This window comes from Symphalangus syndactylus, chromosome 4 (assembly GCF_028878055.3).
Source record: "Symphalangus syndactylus isolate Jambi chromosome 4, NHGRI_mSymSyn1-v2.1_pri, whole genome shotgun sequence".
Taxonomy (NCBI): domain Eukaryota; kingdom Metazoa; phylum Chordata; class Mammalia; order Primates; family Hylobatidae; genus Symphalangus; species Symphalangus syndactylus.
This window is the reverse complement of record NC_072426.2, coordinates 68,962,619-68,986,222: the sequence shown is the minus strand read 5'-3', so window position 1 is coordinate 68,986,222 and position 23,604 is coordinate 68,962,619. Positions and strand designations below refer to the sequence as shown.

The following is a 23,604-nucleotide window of genomic DNA, read 5'->3' as shown; positions in this document are numbered from 1 at the left end:
TAACCGGCAGTGGAGAACTTTGCCAACACCACTCTCTCTGAGGTGGGCAGCTCTAGACGGGGCCATTGGGGCTTAGCCTGCCTTCCTTTCTTCCTTCCTTCCTTCGTTTCTTTCCTTTCCTTTCCTTTCCTTTCCTTTCCTTTCTTTCTTTCCCTCTTTCTTCCTCCCCTCCTCGCCTCGCCTCCCCTCCCCTCCCCTCCCCTCCCCTCCCCTCCCCTCCCCTCCCCTCCCCTCCTCTCCCCTCCTCTCCCCTCCTCTCCCCTCCTCTCCCCTCCTCTCCCCTCTCCTCCCCTCTCCTCTCCTCTCCTCTTTCCTTTTCTCTTTCCCAGGCTGATCTTGAACTCCTGGCCTCAAGCAATATTCCCGCATTGGCCTCCCAAAGTGCTGGAATTACAGGCATGAGCCTCTACGCCCGTCCAAGACATAGTCTTTCAGAAGATGAATTAAGAGAGTCCTGATTTTTCCCAAGAGTCCTGGTCCATTGTCTTTATTTCATTAGCAAAAGGAAACAACAGTCAAAATGGCAGAAACAAAAGATGGACCAGGAAGCAGAATACCAGAGTAATTAGAAGCATGATCTTTGACGTTGGAAAGACCAGTTGAGTTGAAATTCTGCCCTTACTCGGTGGCCTTGAGTGAGTTGACTAACCCCTCTAAGCTTCAGTTTCCTCATTGGTGAAGATGGAAAAATAAAAGTTCTCTTATATTAGGATTATTAAGAATATTAAATGAAATATAACACGTGTAAAGTGCTTAGCACAAAGTACTTAGTAACTGTTGGCAATAATAATCATTTCTATTGCTTATTATTATTGTAGAAAATGTGTGGCATGGAGACTGAACTGACTCATGCAGGTGGCCTTCAACTTTTACTTTCAGTTCTCTAGCAATCAATAAAAGGAGGGAAATAGAGTGAGTTAATACAGGGAAAGAAAGTCTCTCAACGTCTTAAAATAAAAACAAACCAGTTGCCAGTGAGTATAACTGATCCTGGTGCTAAGAGCAGAAAGAATTTTCTCCCTTAGGATTTAATGGGGCAGGCACTGAGTGAGAGAGTGAACAGCCTCAATAATATCCTCCCAGTGAACATGGCAAAGAGAGTTTCTCATAATAGCCTAATTACTGGATAACTGTCTTGAGTTTTTCAGCTATTTAGGATAAGTCCATGTAGCTTTAGGCCAAAAAGAGATGCACTATTTCTGTCCCAGTACAGCTAAAGAAAACATATATTGATGAAGTGCTACTTAAATTTGCACAAGTTATTCATCAATAAATCATGTGCAAATGTGATACTCTTGGCCAGACAGTAAATTGCTTGGAATTCTTATTGTTCCCACAGGTAAATATTCTTCACATAGCCAATAAAAGGAAAAGTATATCTATAAATGATTTCAAGGTTTTTGACACAGATAAATATTTTATATGGAGACACAAAATGATATTAAAAGTCTATGAAATGCAAAATTGAATGTCTCTAGGTAATCTCCAAATAAATACACCTGACACTTTAATTTATGAAATTATGGCTTAAATGTAGATTTCAGCTAGCAGAGAAATATTCATGTTGACCTGACTTTCTATTTACCATTTTCCAAGTAGAGTAATGTCTGTGATTGTTGGGAAAAAAAAAGATTTAACGAGCTCATTAATACCCAAACAGGTCAATGAACTATAGCTTATTCTTCCTCCAGAGCTATGAGCTCATATCTTGGCACATAAATAGAGTTTGTATTTAATTATTTCGTTTGACATATGTTAATTTCAACCTGCAAGTTTTATATATGTAGATATTCTTTTCATCTGGATTTTTTGAACACAATTTAATTTTTAAATTAATGAATGTATCACATTTTTACTCATCAACCTTCCAGCGTCTTTTCTTGCCCATAGCTGATGATGCTATACCCTAATTCTAAAGGAAGCAATGAACCCCCTTTTCAGCTACCTTACTGATAAGCACTTGTGTTCTGCCTTCTGCCATCCTGATGGTTCAGGTTGTCTGTCTTAATACCTACTTCTTGAGTAGAGAGACCACATTAAATTTGTTGCTGTATCTTGCAGGGCATCTTGCTAATGTGCACGAGCTCGCCTCCCCACCTCTGCCCTGATGGTGTGAAGGGGAGAGGGCGAGGTTCCTTAGTGGCAGGGCTTTGCTATTCTTCACTCTGAGCCCCCTGAAAGCAGTTCTTCCTGCCTCTGAGCCTGTCTTTCCTTCTGCTGTTGACTTCTTTCCCACTTTTCTTGCATCCCTCTCTCTTCCTTTTCCTGCCGTCTTTTTTGTAGACATACTAGTTGATTGCTGTATTTGCTGACTTTATATGGATATTATTTTTTCCTCTGGCCAAAATTGTTTTCAAATCTTGCAAGGAAAATGTCTTGCTTTTGATCACTTCCAGCGATTAAAGGAGATGGTTTGTTAATGTCTCTATGCTCCATACTAAATCTATGAGTCTCTCTAAAACTTCAGTGAAATCGTGCTCATTTCTAAATAAGGTAGGTGGAGAGCCCTTTTGTGAAACAGGAGAAGGGATGTAGGATATTTTGTTTGGAAATGTGGAAATAAGTATTAGTTACAAGTAGTATATGTTATAAATTCATGCAAATGGATATTCTTCAGTAGAGTGGGGTAAAATGTTGAAGGGTCATAATTATAAGTAGATTTGCATTTTATACACATTATAATGAAAAAGAATTTGTGGACCCAAGGTCAAAAACACATTGAAATCCATTTCAATGTGGATTGAAGGTGGAGTGGGTATGGTTTTAACCCTATAGGATCAGCAAATCCAATAAAACATTAAGAAGACTAAAATAATGCTGAGAATGTGGTTGGTTGGTCGGCTTTTTGGTAGTTTAGAGGCATGTCAGAGGCTGGGCCTAGAATTATGATTTCTTTCCCTTGAAGATATTTCCTAGAGCTGTCACTACAGTATAAGATGCCCGTATTATCCAGGCACCAGCTCTAGGTTCGACAAGGGTTATATTGGCAAGCACAGCTGGATATCTGCCCATACTCTGAAATGCTTCATCCAGCCGGTCTTATTCCTGAGTACTTGCTGCAATGATGGAGGCCTCTAGGGCTCATTCCCAGGGCCATTTCTCCACGTGTACCTCCTCCCTGTGGGATGCCAGCTTCTGTACCTGGGATTTTGATCAGAGTCCAGGTGAGAGAGTGGGGAAAGGGATGATGAAAGCATTGATTTGGAAAGATGAATCCAGCAGCAGGTGGTATGCCAAGTGAATCTAATGGGAAGGGATGAGAAGACAGTGACAATGAGGCTACATTGGTAGAAAGGATGGCCATTACCACACATTCATCCTTGCCCCGACCCACGATGGGTTGGTGAGGGGTAGCCTAAGCCTGATTTGTTCGTCCTGTATCATCAAATTCATCAAACGCTGGTGCTGATTTCACCTTTCACATGAGCCGGATTGCTTGCCATGCTTCTGCTCTGTAACCACAAATTGAGCATTTTCAGGCCACCAGGTGCCTGGTGGATCCCAGCTTGGCAGTGGTCAATACTCTATTCCAGAGTGACATCTAAAAGACATTCACATCAGAAATGCCACCAGGCTGCCAGCTTCAGAAGGGACTCCCAGAGCTCTCTCCCTGGCAGGTTTTGGGTTTCTTCTCTGGAGGTGGATTCTTGGCAAGGACATTTTTCAGACTTGAAAACCTTTGTTAAAGACTGCATTTGTGAGGCTCAGTTCCTTAATGATCTTACATAAACTGATTAAACACACACACACACACACACACACACACACACACACCCCTTAATTGGTTAAAGAGTTCTTTCGAGTGGTAATTGGAAGTTGTATGAGTTTTTGTTGTAGGAATTTGATGTACTTTGCAATCAATTACAGTTAATTAAATTCCTTTCCCATTACTTGAGTTTTGGGTATGGAGTGGCAGGTAGTTTGATCCTTGTTTCATTGGTGGAAAAGCTGAGAAATTCTTTGCTCCAGGCCACACAGAAGGCAGCTGCGGGCCGGGACTGAGTCCAGGCTTCTATCTTTATTGCCCATTGCCTGGTTGTTCGGTTCCACTGTCAAGAAATTCAGGACCCAGGAGGCCTGCAGAACTTGCTGTTGTATCTTCCTGTCTTTTCTCTTGTTTGGATTTCTTCATTCGAGTGAGAGTCAACAAGGAGCCCTTCCCATAAAGGAACTCAGTATTCGTGTTTGGAAGGCCATATTAGACTGTGCTCTTTTGCTGAGTTTTTACTTAAAAAAATGGAAAAGAATGTGATGGCACAGAGTTATTCTTGTTAAAAAGAGTATTTCAAAAATGGAAAACGATGGTCACTGTTCATCCACTCAAATCAACTCCAGTAGTTAGAAAGGCAAATGAGTACCATGTTCCTGAGAAACATTCTTTAAGTTAGTACATGTGTTGCTACATTGATGTGGGTTGACTTTCTTTAAAAAGTCAGTGACAAATGAATAGGACAAGTTTTGTGACTATTTTTTTAAATTGCTTGTTTGAAATCATAACATATTTAAATTCCATCAGCTAAAAAAAGTCTACTCAGAATCTGCATTTATGCTTTCATAAATATTGTAGTGTAAGAAGTAAATCCATTTTAAGTATTTGGATTACTGGTAATGTGTGTTACTTGTATGCTTATGTTGCCCACAAAAGAATTTGTCGTCTTTTATTTTTGTTATAAAGGAGATTGTGGAACAAATGGAGAGGCTCCTCTCCGTCTTTCCCGAAGGGGAATCTGTATTTAAATTTTTGAGCTTTAAACTTTCCTTGCCTCTTGGCAGTCAAAAATAAATATGTGTGGAGAAAAAGCAGAGTAAAGACAATGAGATCGTATGATGATACAGTGCTACTGACTCATAACAGTTTATATGACCACTAGCTAGCACTATGCTACCACATCAACTTAACAACTGAAACATGACAATATTAAAAATCTCAGGGGAGTTCCCTTAAGCTTTAATTCATTCATTCATTCATTCATTCACTCGTGTTTATTCATGAACGTGTGCTATGAGCCAGCACAGCTAGAGCATGATATGATACACATACCCATCTAGTTATTTATAAGATTTTTGATTGGAATGAACTGAACTGTGATATCTAAGGCAGCTTTATGTAATAGATCTTTTAGGGGAATTTCTTGCCCCATGTATTTGCAACAACCATTATTTTTGTTCCTTAAAATAGGCTTTTCCGCTAAAATTCATTGAGAAAGCTAAGTAGATTGGAGAAGAATAGGGATACTGGCTGGTTCCTAGTTTCTATAACGTGCTAGGCTGCTTTGCTTTCTGTTTTAAAAACACACACTCATGGCCTGTTACAGAGGCTGCATGCTGAAGAATCTTTAAACATGTGAGTTAAGGAGTGAATAAGAGGCACCAGATTTGGTATAAATGATTTTTCACTTTACATCTTGATATGGATCTATTGTCATCATTATTTAAAATTGCATATTTGCAGGAAAAATATTAAACTCCATGTCCCTTTTTGGTCCATTGTCCTTTGAGATTTCTGTCGGAGGGCTGTGGTTCTTCCCAGCTCTTGCTCCCGGGGTGGGTGTGGCTGTCTGGTTTTGGCTGCTGATGTTTCTGTGACACAGGGCATAGCAGAAGCATGTGGTATTCTTCCCCTGTTTCCCTTACTCCCTTCTGTGTTTAAAATCTTTAAATATTATACAAATAGTACACTCATATATGCTCAATGTGAAACTTCAAGCCATGCAAAGTGAAAGCCCTTTCTAGATGTTTCTCTGTTTATATACATATATAATTTATATACATAAATGAAATCCTACTATTTCTTATTCTACATTTTGCTTTTTATATTTAATATTCTGTCTTGGTGATCTTTCATATCTGCCTCACTCCTTTTAATTACTACATAGTATTTCATTAAAGGTATATATCATTAAGTTATTGAACAATTGCCTCATTGATAACATTTAAGTTGTCCCTCAAATCAGTTTTTGTTACTGCAAACAATATTGTAGCTAATATTTTTACACATTCTTTGGATATATACATTATTTCTATAGGATGGATTCTTTGAAATGGAATTGCTTGGGTCAAAGAGAATGCACATTTACATTTTCGATAGCACTAATAGGGAGTTCTATACACATGCCAAGATATTTATAAGATTTTTGATTGGAATGAACTGTGATAGCTAAGGCAGTTTTACGTAATTGTTCAATGGGTATAAAATTTCATTTATGAAAGATGAATAAGTTCTAGATATCTGCCGTACAACATAGTACCTATAGTTAACAATATATATTGTGCACTTAAAACATTTAAGAAGTAGATCTCATATTAAGTGTTCTTACCACAAGAAAGGCAGAGACAAAGGACGTGTTTTCAGGTGATGGATATATTTATTACTTTCATTGTAGTAATGATTTCACAGGTGTTGGATATATGTGCATATACCCAAACTCATCAAATTGTATACATTAAAGATGTGCAGTTTTTTATATCAATTATATGTCAATAAAGCTGTTTAAAACAATGAGAAAAATAATATATGCACACTACAATTTGAGAAGACTTGCATTAAAAAATTTTCAATTTAAAGAGAAATAATGAAGAGTAATAAAACAAACTTGGTTTATGTAAAAAAAAGTTTCATAGCTGCTTATAGAAAGCAAATATCAATTTACACTCTACCAGTAACATACCAATAGTTTTCAACCTTGGACCTTCAACCTCCGAGTGAAATTAGCCAGGGCTGTTAAACGATGGAGCAAATAAACAAAAGACCCTGATGCCCAGGTACCATTTTTGGAAGTTTTGATTGAATTGGTTCAGGCAGGAGTCTAGGCATTGATAGACTTTTAAATCTCCCCGTGGTAATAAAACTGTTCATCTACAATGAGAACACAGGGACAGAGGGAGGGGAACAACACACACTGGGGCCTGTCAGGGGAGGTGGCCAAGGGGACGGGGCGAGCATGAGGAGAGATAGCTAATGCATGTGGGGCTGAAAATCTAGGTGATGGGTTGATAGGTGCAGCAAACCACATGGCACACGTTTACCTATGTAACAAACCTGCATGTTCTGCACATGTATCCTGGAACTTAAAGTAAAAAAAAAAAAAAAAATTAAAAGAAGTTGTTAGTATAGGATTGGAATCCATTGTTGTAAATTCTCATCGATGTGTAGTCTTTTTGTTATTTTTTATTTTGGCCAATTCTCATAGGGGGAAACGTATCTTGTTTGAATTTTCATATTTCTAGTTACTAGTGAGGTTGACAATTTTTTTGTATGTCAAATAGCCATTGTATTATGTCCTTTGCCTATTTTTCTGTGTGGTTGTTTGTCTTTTTAATTCTTGATGGTGCAAATTAATCCTTTAGCTGTTATACTAATTGCAGATATTTATTTTCTGTTAGTGTGTCAGATGTCTCTTTTTTTTTTTTTTTTTTTTGAGTTGGAATCTCACTCTGTTGCCCAGGCTGGAGTACAGTGTCGCCATCTTGGTTCACTGCAACCTCTGCCTCCCCAGTTCAAGCAATTCTCCTGTCACAGCCTCCCAAGCAGCTGGGACTACAGGAGTGTGCCACTACACCTGGCTAATTTTTGTATTTTTAGTAGAGATGGGGTTTCACCATATTGCTCTCGAACTCTTGATCTCAGATGATCCACCTGCCTTGGCCTCCCAAAGTGCTGGAATTACAAATGTGAGCCACTGCACCCAGCTGGATGTCTTTTTGTCTACCCTCTTGTACATTAATAAATATCTTCTATTTCTTCATGGCTTATAGGTTTTGTTTCTTAAGAACTAGGAAGGTTTTTTCTGAAGCCATTCCAAAAGGACAAAAATACTTTCTAGTTCCCTCTGTTAGTTTTATAGCTTTTTTTTTTAAGTTCAAATTCTTAATCCTTCTGGAATTCACTTTATGTATAATAGAAGGTATGCATCTAACTTCACTTCTTTTTCTCTAGAGGGACAGTCAATTGTATCAATACAGATTATTGGCCTATCTGCTCTTCCCTCCAATAATCTGGGATGCCACCTTCATCACATTCTGCAATCTCACACGTGAGAGTTTGTTTCTGGATCTTTCTCTTTGCATTAACTTATTTGGATGTTCCCATGCTAGTTACATGCTGTTTTAATTACTACAGCATTGGTATATTTTGAAATTTGGTAGACCAGATAGGTACCTTAACATTTTTAAAACTTATTTTTTGGATTTTTCATTCTAGATCATCTTTAGAATGAGTTGAAAATCATGTTAACAAAACCCCAAAATTCTGTGGGCATTTTGGTTGGTTTACATGGATGTATAAATTATTTTTGGATAAACTGCAATTTTAATAATGTTGAATTATCCTGTTCAGGCACAAGGTATGACCATTCATCCATTTAATCTTTTACATAATTTAGTTATACTTAATAGCTTTTTTCCATGTGTATCTAAAACATTTCCTATGAGATTTAGTCATAGATATTTTTATTATTATTTTGCTAATCCCGACATGGGAACTTTTTTCAAGTTAAACATTTTGATTTGTTATTGTTAGTGTATAAATACTCACTTTAAAGTGCTGCTCTTGTATCCAGTCACTTCATTGAACTATTTTTTTATTAAGTATCATAATTATTCAGCTCATTCTTCTGAATCTTTTTAGTAAGATAATTATATTTGCTATAAATTTTTCTGCATTGCAATGACTAGAGCATTCCAATAACTGTCGATTTCTGTAAATGTTCCATGGCAAATTAAAAAGAATGCATATGGGTCAGGCATGGTGGTGCATGCCTGTAGTACTAGCTACTTGGGAGGCTGAGGCAGGAGGACCTCTTGAGCCTGGGAGATGGAGGTTGCAGTGAGCCAAGATCACACCATTGCACTCCAGCCTGTGTGACAGAGCAAGACTCTGTCTCAAAATAAATAAATAAATACAATTAAAAGAATGTATGTAGCATCCTTTCATTGTCTTTACCTATTCCTGATAAAACATTCTTAGCAGCTTGTAATGCAACAACCTGAGTCTAATTTATTTAAGGATATATTATATTTTTCTTCTGGAAACAGTATTTTCTCTTTCTCCTCGGGGTTCTGTTGAGTCTTAGGTTTTTGAGTGCTAAGTCATCAGTATAAAATAGATTTGCAAATAAACAGAAGGAAAGCAATGTATTTTTCTGCTTTGACTCACGTGGTTATATACCACTCACTGTGAGCACCCATCTTGTACCATTTCTGATCCTGGGAGAAGAAGAGTATCTCTAAGCCAATCTTTATGCTGGGCACCAGGTCCTCTGTGATCATTAATGAACAGTTACTGGCAGGGGTTCGCTTTTCTTGCTCTCTGAGTGGCATGTTTGAAGGAAAAAATGCTGAGAATGTTCAAAGCCAGCTGGATGGCCATGTGATAGTTGTGCCGATTCTCCAAGTCTCACCGGCTGCTTCTTGATTGCAGATGAAGAAGCCGCGTGGGGCAGGGACAGAACAAGAGGCCTCTGGTCCTGATCATTCTCTGCCTTCCTTCCTGTCTCACTGTGGTCACGTGGGGCTCTGATAATAACTTCAAATGATGACCCTGCAAGTGTGTTGCCCAACAGAGTCGGAGTTTCATCTACACTTATAGCAACCTTTCCTGAACCAAGTTGATAAAAACCTTTCAAAAGTTTCCTTATGGTTCGTGATGAGTCACCCTCCCCTCCTACTCCAAGTTATCTTCTATTTTCTGGATCCCTGCAGTAACCTGACTGCATCCATCCACGCTTGCCCCCTCCAGCGAGCGGCCTCTGCAGCCAGAGTGATCTTTTATAAATGGCATCACTGTAAATTACATTGGCCAATCTTGAAATAAAGATGAAAATTCTCAGCCCAGACTCTGGGCCCAGCAGCCCAGCTGGTTTTCAGCTCATCTTGCACCACGCTCCCACCCTGGGCTCTGGCCTTCTTTAGGTGCTAAGCATGCCATGCTCTATTCCCTCAGGTTTTTGCATATACTGTTTGCTCTGACTGGTGGACATTTCATCACATCCCCTCCTCCTCTGCCTGGGAGATCGCCTATTTTCTGTCCAGATCTCAGCTCAGATGTTTCTTTCCCGGTGGGTGATGCTCCAAGTTAGGTCAAATTTCCCTTTGATGTGCTTCCACAGCTCCATGCCCCTGTCCCGTGTAGCACTTCTCAGATGTATAGTTTCTGTTTATTTGAGTGAGCTTAAAAAAGTTAAAAACCTTTCTCCTCCACTACCTTATAAGCTTCATGAAGGCAAGGGCAGTGTCTGTTTTTGTAAACCGGTGTGTCTTTAGTGCTAACCATCCAGCATGGCAAGTAGGAAGCATGCAACACATTTGTTTAATGAAATAACGCAAAAGTGATTTGAGGCAGCTCACTTCCTGTTTTACTCTTGAATACATTGCTCATTTCAACTTAGCAAATGTTTATTTCCTTCTTATCAACGGTAAGGGAGGGGCATTGCTCTGTATACCAAACAGGGTAATACTTGCTTATTTCAAATATTTTATTTGAAGTAATAAAAAAACACCATAGTTGAAGAAATTATCTTTAATTCGTCTTGTCTTTCAAAAAGAAATTGTAAGAAAAATGAAAGAGAGTGACTTTCATTCAATCTCTGCACGTTTAAAACCTAATGGTGACAATGAAGAAATGCCTCCTGGTCGTCAGAAGGAACGTCAATTGCAAAAAAAAAAAAAAAAAAAAAATTCCAATGGCCAAATGTCAATTGCAAAAAAAAAAAAAGAAAAAAATCCAAAGGCCAACAGAGCCTGGAGATGTTTGAAAAGAAATGGGGCAGGGAGACAACTAGCAAAAGAATTGCATTAATTTAAGAAGTGGAAACACTTATTGGAAGCATTTTTCAAAGCCCTTCAGAAGCTAGTAAAATCATATTTCACTGTATTTTCTCCAGCTCTTAAAACCTCAGAAATGCAAATGCGTGATAAAATGTGAAAATAAGTATTGGTAAATAATTATGTTCTTAGGGGAGATTTAACTGAAAAAGGAGTGTATTTGCATGGTTTCTTCTCAGTTCGATATTTATGGCATCTGGACAAAGTGGAACAAACATTCAAAAATCCTTTGACATAGCTGGTATTTAAAGAATAGCAATTGGCTAACATTTGTGGCTCTGTATGTTGAATATTTTGGCTCCTGTCCTCTGGTATTCATTCTGAAAGATTTATAATCCTTTTGGGAGTGTGGTCAGTGACAAGAGTAGAACTAAATCCTGAAATGTGGAAAAACTAACTTTCCCTAATATAAAACTGTTCTAAAAAAAATCCCTCAAGCCTATGAATATGTTTCCAGATTTTCAGAAAAAAAGCTGATGATTTACAGAATTTTTTTTTCTATAAGGATCTAACTTCTTGATGATAACTGTAAATTGTCAGTCTTTTGCATTCCAAATTAGCCTAGAGATAATTCAAAAAGCTATAAACTCTTACCTTTGGGACATCTGCTGCAATTAAATGGCCTTTATGAATTTACGTCATTGGTTATAGTAAAAATAATGAAATAAAGCTCAAATGATGGGGAAGTTGTCTAGAAGAGAAAAATTAAGACAACTTGAAATAGGAAACAAAGATTGTGCTGAGTGTATAAGCCTGAAAATAGCTACAAAAGAAAACATTATAATGCAAGAATAGCAGTCAAGCAAGTCCTCAGCACGTGCGATTAAGAAGATGAAGAATGTCAGGACGGGACAGTCTTCTTCACTGAGTAGACCTAGGGCGGGGGGGGGGCTCTTGGCTTAAACAAGGCATGACACACTGTTCCATGTCTTCTTGCACTTTCTAGTCATACTTAAGTCTGAAGCCTCCGCCTAAATAACCCTCTCTTGCTGAAGTACTTGGTTTGAATTTCCAAACCCTTAATATAGGAACCCTGCTCTGCTACTTCAGACACTCCTGGGGAGGTTTCTGGCTCCTTTTAACCATTTAAATTCAGAGAAAAAAAGAGCTTTATTCAAATGAATTGTTTTTCTTATTTTCTTTGTTCTTTTTGTGCATGATTTAATTTCCTTTAGTTATGGTTAACATGTGGATTCTCCTTTGTTATTATTATTTTAAAAAATTTATTTTTAGAGACAGGGTCTCACTGTGTTGCCCAGGCTGGAGAGTGGTAATGTGATCATAGCTCACTGCAGCCTCCAACTCCCAGGCTCAAGCGATCCTTCTACCTCAGCCTTCTGAGTAGCTGAGATTACAGGTGCATGCCTCCACACTCAGACTAGATTCTTCTTTATGGCTTATAAAATATCTGACTTTTGTTTTTTTAAAAGAGGAAATGGAAGTACTGGCTTGTGGGAGCCTCGTGCACCCAAATATGGGAGTTTATGAACCTGATAGTTATAAAGAGAGGATTTTTAAATTTCATATTTTAAAACCAACTGTACGAAAATTGGTGGTATTGGTGGTGGTAACTTTTCTGCTTGATAGGAAGCAGAAAAGACACTAAAAGCTGTAAGAACATGACTTATTAGTAAATAGTAAAATTAAGGCTCTTGTCATTCTGAACTTAATGGTGAATGTAGAGGAGAGCCTTGTGCATCCATTGGGAGCATTCATATGGGAAATGGAAATTGTCAGTGACATCTTCATGGGACAGTTGTTGAGGACATTTCTAGAGGCATGGAAGAAATTTTCTTAAATGGAGTAAGAAGAAAGGCTGACATCTAAATCTTTCTGTCTTCACTTGGGATCGTCTAGTAATCCCATTTTGGTTTCTTATTTTAAAAGCCTTGTGTTGAATTCACAAGAGGGTTTGCATATGTGTACATGTGTGATAAGAAGGAGGAGGCGTGTGGGAAGCTTGTATGTAATTTCCATTTTCTGTGCTAACCCTATTATATATAAGACATGGTATGAAGAGATGAAGATAAATTGGTTAAGAGGTACAAAATACAGTGAGATAGTACAACTAAGTTCAAGTTCCCTATTGTAGTACAGTCAAGAAATTATAGTTAAGAATAATTTATTGTGTATTTCAAAACAGCTAGAAGGGAGGAATTGTAAAGTTCCCACCACAAAAAAAGATGTGTTTAAGGTGATAAATATCTCAATTATCCTGATTTGATCACTACACATTTTATACATGCATCAGAATATCACATGTACCCCCAAAATATGTACAACTATTATATATAAATTTTAAAAAATTAAAAACTTAACCTATTGTATTGAATCCACAAGAAGATTTGCGCATGCATGAGCTCGTGCTATGGAGGAGGGAGTTTGGCAGCTGATATGGAATTTCCACAATCTGTGCTAAGCCTATTATATATTGTCTATTTATACATAGAAATATACATTTTTATATTTATATTTTTATATTTATATATTATGTGTAATATATTTAAAATTTTAAATTTATATATAAACATAATGTAGAATATTTTATATATTTAAAAATATATTTTAAAATTATACAATAGATAATGGGTAGTAGATAATGAATAAATTTATAAAATAGATAATGTTTACCTTATCTATTATATATATAATCTATTTGTATACATAATTATATATATACAATAGATTATGGAAATATAATGCTTAATAAATGGAAATAAACATAATTTAAGGTGTCTTCCCTTCAAACATTGGTATTATGTTTGAAGCAGGGATCAAAGGCTTGTCTATTACCAGCACCTTTTACAATAATGAACAGCCTTCTTGCTTTTGTGTGTGATGAGCTACTTTAGTGCTGATGCCAGAACCCTTATCAGCCAGCTGAATAGCAGTAGCGGTAATATGCACTACTCCTTAGAAGATTTTCAAAGCAGAAATGACCAGTGGACATTGTCTAAGAGTTCCTGCAGTGAATTCTGATTTTAATCTCCTGGCAGGTCTGGTTTACTGATCAGTCATTCTGTTTTATTTTTAATATTTTGGGTTTTGTTTTTTAATCCTGAAGGAGCATCTCACTACTACTCTTTACATGTAGTGATTCACCAAGAAGACATTGGTTTGCAAGACTCTGCGTTCAGCCAGGATTTTGCTCACCACAGTGAAGCTTTCTTTCTTCTTCGTCCTGCCCATCCCATTCATTTGCAGGTCCTGTTGGAATTGCCTCTCTTTTCCCAATCCCACGGCTCTCAAACCACCTACTCTAGGTTCCAGTATGGATTGCAGTGCTGCTTCCTGCACGTTTTCTTTTTCTCTGAGTTCTCCCTATTCCGGACTGTTCTATGCACATCTGTAGAAACAATTTTCAGACGTGCTTTGCAATATTGCAATACCCTGTTCAAGAACTGGGGGAACCATCTCTTAGCTCCGTGTACATCTTCCATTCCTCAGTCAGCCTCCCAAGGCTGGCCCCATGACTGCCTTTAATAGATGAATACCACCTGATGTTAAAGCTGTTTAAAGGAGACAGCCCACCTTTAAATGTTGACTCTTAATTGGAACAATGTTTTATGATGCTCTGTACAGCTTTTCCATGCTTTGGCTCTAGCCGATTCATTTAACAAATTCTAGCCCACTCGGAGACATGTTTTCCAGTTTATGGACTCATAACTACTTAGTGCATTTCTATGGGAACGTGGTGTTACTTAACCTTTCTCTGGCATTGCATCTTTGTAGGGAGGAAATCAGACAGCTACAGTGATTGCGTTGTGTTCAATGAGGGATTTCAACTTAGCTCAAGAAACCTGCCAGTTGGCCATTAGAGATGTTGGAGGCCTGGAAGTGCTGATAAATTTGCTTGAAACCGATGAAGTCAAATGTAAGGTGAGTGGCTCTGTCACCTTGGATGCGGAGTCTTGTTCCCACCTTCCTGGGCTCTCTTCTTAGCTCTAGGTTTCTGCCATTCCTCGTTGCCTGGTTCTTGTCTTTATCTGCTATTATTGCTGATGACCTGCTAATTCTGTTCACTGAACTTTCTCTTTTCTCTGCTTTTCTTTTTTTGCTCTTCTCCATTCATCTCTCATGCTTCCTGAATGAGGATTGTTTACTTAAATGAAAGAGAATATGCCGGATGTGTGTAACCTCTGGGAATGGAAATGATTTCTTAAAAAACTTAACTGGGGAAGGATTTTAGGTAGACTCGGAATTTTTAAAAACATAGCATGGGTTACATATTCACTACTCATCTTTTTTTTTCTCATGCAGATTGGTTCATTAAAAATACTGAAGGAAATCAGTCATAATCCTCAAATCAGACGGAATATTGTTGACCTTGGGGGCTTACCAATTATGGTGAATATACTTGATTCTCCACACAAGAGTCTGAAATGTTTGGCAGCCGAGACTATCGCGAATGTCGCCAAGTTTAAAAGAGCACGGCGGGTGGTGAGGCAGCACGGGGGTATCAACAAACTGGTGAGTAGCCCTGACGTCATCCTCGTCATTGAGTGCCAGCCGCCACTGCACACAGCTCCTTGCTGTCCTTTCTGGCCACGCTGGACATTCCATAGCCATGAGAGCATGTTCCGGGAGCCTTCTGTCTGTATCGCTTGTCCTTAAGAATTATTTTTGCATATTTATATTAGTGAGTGTCCAAAACAAAAACATCTTCATACTTATTTTTCGAAGAAATAGGACAGTTTTAAAGCAGATGTAACTGTCACCACCTTTTGTACATTGGTAGGAATGCATCCAAGTATACATGCAGGAGAGGTAAGAGATAGTGAGACCTGCTGCTCGGTGGAATGCTGAAAACTTTAAAATGTCAAAAACTTTACAACTTAAAAGCTGTTGACATCTATGATGCTTTTTTTTTTTTTTTTTTTTTTTTTTGAGACCGAGTCTCACTTCTGTGGCTCAGGCTGGAGTGCAGTGGCGCGATCTTGGCTCACTGCAACCTCCGCCTACGGGGTTCAAGCGTTCAAGCAATTTTCCTGTCTCAGCCTCTCAAGTAGCTGAGACTACAGGTGCCCGCCATCAAGCCCGGCCAATTTTTATATTTTTAGTAGAGACGGAGTTTCACTATATTGGTCAGGCTGGTCTTGAACTCCTGAGCTCAGGCAATCTGCCCGCCTTGGCCTCCCAAAGTGCTGGGATTATAGGTGTGAACCACCGCGCCCAGCCTGAAAAGTATATTTAATAGCAAGGAATAAAATGTATAATATTTAATATTGTACAAAATCATGACAGGATTAAAAACTGTTATCTAATGATGGCCATTCTAACTGGTGTGAGATGGTATCTCACTGTGGTTTTGATTTGCATTTCTCTGATGGCCAGTGATGAGGAGCATTTCTTCATGTGTTTTTTGGCTGCATAAATGTCTTCTTTTGAGAAGTGTCTGTTCATGTCCTCTGCCCACTTTTTGATGGGGTTGTTTGTTTTTTTCTTGTAAATTTGTTTGAGTTCATTGTAGATTCTGGATATTAGCCCTTTGTCAGATGAGTAGGTTGCAAAAATTTTCTCCCATTGTGTAGGTTGCCTGTTCACTCTGATGATAGTTTCTTTTGCTGTGCAGAAGCTCTTTAGTTTAATGAGATCCCATTTGTCGATTTTGGCTTTTGTTGCCATTGCTTTTGGTGTTTTAGACATGAAGTCCTTGCCCACGCCTATGTCCTGAATGGTATTGCCTAGGTTTTCTTGTAGGATTTTAATGGTTTTAGGTCTAACATATAAGTCTTTAATCCATCTTGAATTAATTTTTGTATAAGGTGTAAGGAAGGGATCCAGTTGCAGCTTTCTACATATGGCTAGCCAGTTTTCCCAGCACCATTTATTAAATAGGGAATCCTTTCCCCATTTCTTGTTTTTGTCAGGTTTGTCAAAGATCAGATAGTTGTAGCTATGCGGCATCATTTCTGAGGGCTCTGTTCTGTTCCATTGATCTATGTCTCTGTGGTGGTACCAGTACCATGCTGTTTTGGTTACTGTAGCCTTGTAGTATAGTTTAAAGTCAGGTAGCGTGATGTCTCCAGCTTTGTTCTTTTGGCTTAGGATTGACTTGGCGATGCGGGCTCTTTTTTGGTTCCATATGAACTTTAAAGTAGTTTTTTCCAATTCTGTGAAGAAAGTCATTGATAGCTTGATGGGGATGGCATTGAATCTATAAATTACCTTGGGCAGTATGGCCATTTTCACGATATTGATTCTTCCAACCCATGAGCATGGAATGTTCTTCCATTTGTTTGTATCCTCTTTTATTTCATTGAGCAGTGGTTTGTAGTTCTCCTTGAAGAGGTCCTTCACATCCCTTGTAATCAGGAAACAACAGGTGCTGGAGAGGATGTGGAGAAATAGGAACACTTTTACACTGTTGGTGGGACTGTAAACTAGTTCAACCATTGTGGAAGTCAGTGTGGCGACTCCTCAGGGATCTAGAACTAGAAATACCATTTGACCCAGCCATCCCATTACTGGGTATATACCCAAAGGACTATAAATCATGCTGCTATAAAGACACATGCACACGTATGTTTATTGCGGCACTATTCACAATAGCAAAGAGTTGGAACCAACCCAAATGTCCAACAACGATAGACTGGATTAAGAAAATGTGGCACATATACACCATGGAATACTATGCAGCCATAAAAAATGATGAGTTCATGTCCTTTGTAGGGACATGGATGAAACTGGAAAACATCATTCTCAGTAAACTATCGCAAGGACAAAAAACCAAACACCGCATGTTCTCACTCATAGGTGGGAATTGAACAATGAGAACTCATGGACACAGGAAGGGGAACATCACGCTCCAGGGACTGTTGTGGGGTGGGGGGAGGGGGGAGGGACAGCATTAGGAGATACATCTAATGCTAAATGACGAGCTAATGGGTGCAGGAAATCAACATGGCACATGGATACATATGTAACAAACCTGCACATTGTGCACATGTACCCTAAAACCCTAAAGTATAATTAAAAAAAAAAAAAAAAAACAACTGTTATCTATGATCCCAGTTTTTAAAGATGTACCTACCATCTTTTAAAAAAAAACACTAGAAATAAACACACAAATTACTCTCAGGAGTTTTCTCTGAATTGACTGATTTTTCTGCCTGCATTTCTACATTCGCCAATTTGTCTTCTTTGTCTAAGTCTTGCTTTTATAATCAGAAAAAAATAATTTTCTCAATAGCTGGCATCAAAAGAAAAATACCAGAATCCTGCTGACCACCTTTGTCATCCTTAGGAAAGATCTTTAAAAAGTCAACATGTTTTCACCTTCTTAGCAAGGATCAATAGATCTTGTGTCTCACCCAGAGCTGTTATCTTACTGTATTGTTTCCACTTCTGCACTTTAAGTGACAGGCCTTATTCATCCTAGTGTCTTTCACAGCACTTAGCCCAGTACTTTACCCATATGAAGGGTTAATAAATACCTTTTGGATAAATATGGATTTTAATGTAAATAGGTACACTGAAAAATGTGTTCAGAAATTTTCCAAAAGATATTCTGTGTTTTCACTTGTCATCTGTAAAGCACTATAAATGTATTTGTTTCAAACATGAGATAGACTTATGGCTGGATAGATGGATGAATAGATGGTGAAATATGTAATAAAACGAATGTGGCAGTATGTTAATTAGAGACTCCAGGTGGTGGATGTAGGGAGGTTTGTGTGCAATCATTGTACAATCCTTTAAGCTTTTCTGTTTGAAAATTTTCATTAAAATGTTACAAAAAATGTAATTATTACTATGATTATCATTATTCTGCTTAAATAATGAAACAATTTGGTAGGTTGATGTGACTGTCTACTGACACTACTGCCACTAAATTATACGAGCGGATAATTTAACATAAAATATGTTTTATGCATCACATTCAGGAACCTAGTACAGTAAGTCTTCATTCAGTGTCATCAACAGGTTCTCAAAAGTTGTGACTTTAAGCAAAACAACATGTAACAAAACCAGTTTTCCTATAGACTAACTGATATAAACAAGAATTAAGTTCCTATGGCATTTTTCTGGTCACAAAAATATCACTAGACTTCTAAATGAAGACCCCAACACTACCAGCATTAAGAATTGAAATGACTGTGACCTATACATACATTTAAGAAAGATTCATCAAAACAAGTAAGACAATTATTTAACCAATTTTTGGTGAATCAGTCAGTAGTGCTGGTCATAGTGGCAGTGGGTTAAATCAAGGAATAAATTTTTGCAAGGCAAAGATTGTGAGGAGCACCTCCTAACCACCACGCGCAGTTCCAAAACAGTCACAAATGCTATGGGCTTTCTGAGCACTTCCGTACTGCATCATTTATTGTTGTGCATCTGTGTTCGATCCCACGGTCTTAGAATTTTTCCCACGTTGCTATCCCACCTGCAGTCAGTACCTGGAAGCCTCCATACCCCAATCCCCATCTTTCCTGGGGCCATAACTAATTAGACCAGGAGTATCCACCTGACTCAAGCCAGTCCCACTGGATCTCTCTCCCAGGAACTTGGAATTGGGATTGAAAGACTCTACCTAGCCTAGGCTATTATTCCCTTATACATTTGAGATTGGTGGTTACGGGCAGTATCTGTGGAAGTTGACCTTCAGGGACAGAAGAATGGAGTAGACATGCATAGATGATGGCTCCCAAGCCCCAGATAGAGACAGTGAGCCTGCAAGGATGGCTGACAGCCAATTGCAGCTCTAGGGAGGTCTGGCTTCCCTTCCTCCATGGGGCAACCTGACATACTGCTTAATCCTTATAGTAAATTGCCTTTCCCTTAAGATCTTCAGTGACTTTAGTTATTGCAAAGAAAAACTGGATGCTGGCATTTGTGCTGTTTGGTTTGGTTGGTTTTGGTAGCACGTGAGGTAGTCTATGTCCTCCAAAGAGATCTCATGGTTTTTTTTTTTTTTTTTTGGTTGGCGGGGCAGGCTCTTGCTTTGTTGCCCAGGCTGGAGTGCAGTGGTGCGATCATAACTCACTGCAGACTTGAACTCCTGGGCCCAAACAGTCCTCCCACCTCAGCCTCCTGAGTAGCTGGGACTACAGGCATGCACCACCACATCCAGCTTTTTTTTCTTTTTTTTTCGGTGGAAACAGGATCTTGCTATGTTGTTCAGGCTGGTCTCTAATTCTTGGCCTCAAGTGATCCTCGCACCTCGAGCTCCTAAAGTGTTGGGATTACAGGCATGAGCCAGTGTTCCTGGACAGGTTTTGTGGCTTTAAGAGTGTATAGTCCATTCAGTTCTCCTTAGAAAGTGCTAATGGTTTTAGGGAAGCTAGTTTTCTGAGATGTTTCGGCTGAGGATATGGTTTACAAACATGATTGATGTAAATATTAGAGCCATGTTGAGAAAATACTATCTTGGTGGGCTTACATTTCTTGTGGGAAGGAAATGTATAAGCTCCCAAATCTGGAGGAAGGTTTTTTGTAGGGTTTTGTTTCTTTGCTTTCCCTGGCTGCTATGGAGTATGAAAAGTGATTTTTTAAAGCATTCTTGCTTTTGACAGAGGTGAGCTTGGTAAGCAACCTTGTAGCTATTGAAGAATGCCTTAAATGTTCTTTTTAAGGTTTCCATGAACATTGGATTTATCTATTATTGTAGGTTGCTCTACTAGACTGTGCACATGATTCCACAAAACCTGCCCAATCGAGTCTGTATGAGGCCAGAGACGTGGAAGTGGCTTGCTGTGGGGCACTGGCCCTGTGGAGCTGCAGTCAGAGTCATACGAATAAAGAAGCCATCCGCAAAGCCGGGGGCATTCCTCTGTTGGCTCGGCTGCTGAAGACTTCTCATGAAAACATGCTAATTCCAGTGGTGGGGACATTGCAAGAGTGTGCATCAGAGGTACTCATGCCAGTTCTGCTTCCCTTGCCTTCTCAACCTGACTTTCTTTGGTCCAAAAGTTGTTTCTAAGGTTATCATGATGGCTCAAGGACATTTTCTTTTTCAAGAAGTCAGCATTCTATGAGAAAGAGAAGATCCAACTGATAGGACATTAATTAAATCAGTACCTGTGAGATATATATATATATATATATATATATATATATATATCACACATATATACTGACATTTATATATATATCACACATATATACTGGTATTTATATATATCACACATATATACCGACATTTATATATTTATCACACATATATATGCTGACATATATCTACACACAAAATATGTATATATATACACACACATATATATATTAATTCAGTTGATTCTCTTATTGATGTAGGGATATGTTAAGCTTGGACTATGGTGATTATTTCCTAAGAAAGTTTGTTCAGCATGTTTATTAATAAATGTAAACAGTTACTTATATTCATGCCTTAGACACATAAATATGTAGATTTTTATTCCTAGGAAAACTACCGGGCTGCAATCAAAGCAGAAAGGATCATTGAAAACCTTGTCAAGAACCTAAATAGTGAGAACGAGCAGCTGCAGGAGCACTGCGCCATGGCCATTTACCAGGTACGATGAACTCTCTCAGCAGTTGTTGGCGTTCTTTCTCACATAGTTTAAGGTAGTTTTCTAAACATTTGGTTTCCTTCTGTGAGAATGGGACTCAGGAATCTGCATTTTATTTATTTATTTGATATTTTTAAGTTTTAATTTAATTTTTGTTTTAGAGATAGGGTCTTGCTCTGTTGCCCAGGCTGGAGGGGAATGGCACAATCATAGCTCACTGTCGCTTCAATCTCCTGGGCTGAAGTGGTCCTCCCATCTCTGCCTCCCAAGTAGCTGGCACTTCAGGTGTTTACCACCATGCTTGGAATATGTAGGGCTAATTGTTTTTGTATTTTTAGTAGAGATGGGGTTATTTTTATTTTTTCTGAGACTGTGGTCTCGCTATGTTGCCCAGGCTGGTCTCAAACCACTGGCTTCAAGTGATTCTCCCTCCTCAGCCACCCAAAGTGCTGGGATTACAGGCATGAGTCACTGTGCCCAGCCTGCATTTTTAACAAGTACCCCATTGGATTTTCATAGACAGTTAGGTCTAAGAACCATTGTCCTGTGGTAATGACAGACAACTTGTATAAGTCAGAGAAACCTGCTTTGACATCTGGGACTATTTGTTTCTAGAAGACACTTATGCATCTTTGTCTCCTAAAATAACGTACTTAGTGTAAGATAGATAAATAAGTACATGGTGCTTCTATATTGCTTTTAATATGTCCTGTTCAAATAATCTTGGGGCATTTATCTCCTACCAAGACTAGCCAGAGGAATGGGTGTGTGTGTGTGTGTGTGTGTGTGTGTTCCTGTTTTATCTTTTTACAGTTTACTTATTGTAATCTACACTAACTTTTTGTGTATGATACATTTCATAGTGTACCAGAAAACAGATCAGAATGGTAAAGGGAGAAAAAAATGGCCTTGACAAAGTAGTGGATGGCTGGTTACTGTGCACGTCTGCTTCTACCTAATCAGAGTAGATTTGCTAGAGGAATGCACTTAAGATGTGCAGAATCAAGAGAGTATGCCAAAAAGATACAAGGGGCCGTATGCGGCCCTGGAGTCCCCGTATTCCCAGCACTTTGGGAGGCTGAGATGGGCGAATCACTTGAGGTCAGGGGTTCAAGACCAGCCTGGCCAACATGGTGAAACCCCGTCTCTACTAAAAATACAAAAAATAGCTGGGCGTGGTTGCATGTGCCTGTAATCCCAGTTGCTCAGGAGGCTGAGGCAGGAGAATCACTTGAACCCGGGAGGTGGAGGTTGCAGTGAGCCGAGATCATGCCACTGGACTCCAGCCTGAGACAGTGAGACTCTGTCTCAAAAAAAAAAAAAAAAAAAAAAAAAAAAAAAAAAAAAAAAAAAACAGATACAGATACAAGGGAGTCATTTCAGTAGAGGATTGTATTAGGTTGTGAGGGAGGGCTGCCATAACAAAATACCGCAGACTGGGTGGCTTGAACAGCCGAAATTTATTTCCTTGCAGCCCTGGAGGCTAGAAGTTTCAGACCAAAGTTAGTTTCTTCTGAGGCCTCTCTCCTCAGCTTGTAGACGGCTGCCTTTTCCCTGTGTCCTCCCACCCGTCTTTCCTTAGTGTATGCCAGTGTCATTTTCTCCCCTTGGATAGCAGTCCTATTGGAGCAGGGCCTACCCAAGTAATTTTGAAGAGGCCATTTAGCCTTAATGATCTCTTTAAAAACTCTGTCTCCAAATACAGTCACATTCTGAGGTACTGGGAATTAAGATTTCAGTATATGGGCCAGGCATGTTGGCTCAAGCCTATAATCTCAGCATTTTGGGAAGCCAAGGTGTGTGGATAACCTGAGGTCAGGAGTTCGAGACCAGCCTGGCCAACATGGCGGAACCCCATCTCTACTAAAAATACAAAAACAATTAGCCAGGTGTGGTGGTGTAATCCCAGCTACTCCAGAGGCGGAGGCACAAGAATTGCTTGAACCCAGGAGGTAGAGGTTGCAGTGAGATGAGATTGTGCCACTGTACTCCAGCCTGGGCAACAGAGAGCAACTAGATCTAAAAAACAAAAAACAAAAAACCGCTATATATGAATTTTGAGGGGACACAATTTGGCCCATAACAATCGTATATAGCCCTGACTTGTATATATTTGTATATATGCCTCATTGGAGTAACCATTGAGTTGATTAGAAATAGGGATTAATTTTTAGAAGGTGCCTGTAATCCAGAATTGAAAATCACATGCAGAAGATAAACATGGCAGGTGCCTGTATGGTGCATTGTGATGAGGATTTCTTCTAGTGGCCTCCATGGGCGACACATGACACAT

The 23,604-nt window shown here is 38.9% G+C and overlaps 1 protein-coding gene across 4 annotated transcripts in view; it reads left to right on the top strand.

Annotated features, from left to right (window-relative positions):
- Positions 1-23,604, top strand: part of ODAD2 (outer dynein arm docking complex subunit 2) — a 261,250-nt gene that overhangs the window by 40,691 nt on the left and 196,955 nt on the right. For all 4 annotated transcript variants that reach the window (XM_063637276.1, XM_055275003.2, XM_063637275.1 and 1 more), the window contains exons 11-14: positions 14,554-14,700; positions 15,082-15,291; positions 20,435-20,677; positions 21,204-21,314. In XM_063637276.1, coding sequence (XP_063493346.1) covers positions 14,554-14,700; positions 15,082-15,291; positions 20,435-20,677; positions 21,204-21,314 — 711 coding nt within the window. The remainder of the gene's footprint in view (positions 1-14,553; positions 14,701-15,081; positions 15,292-20,434; positions 20,678-21,203; positions 21,315-23,604) is intronic.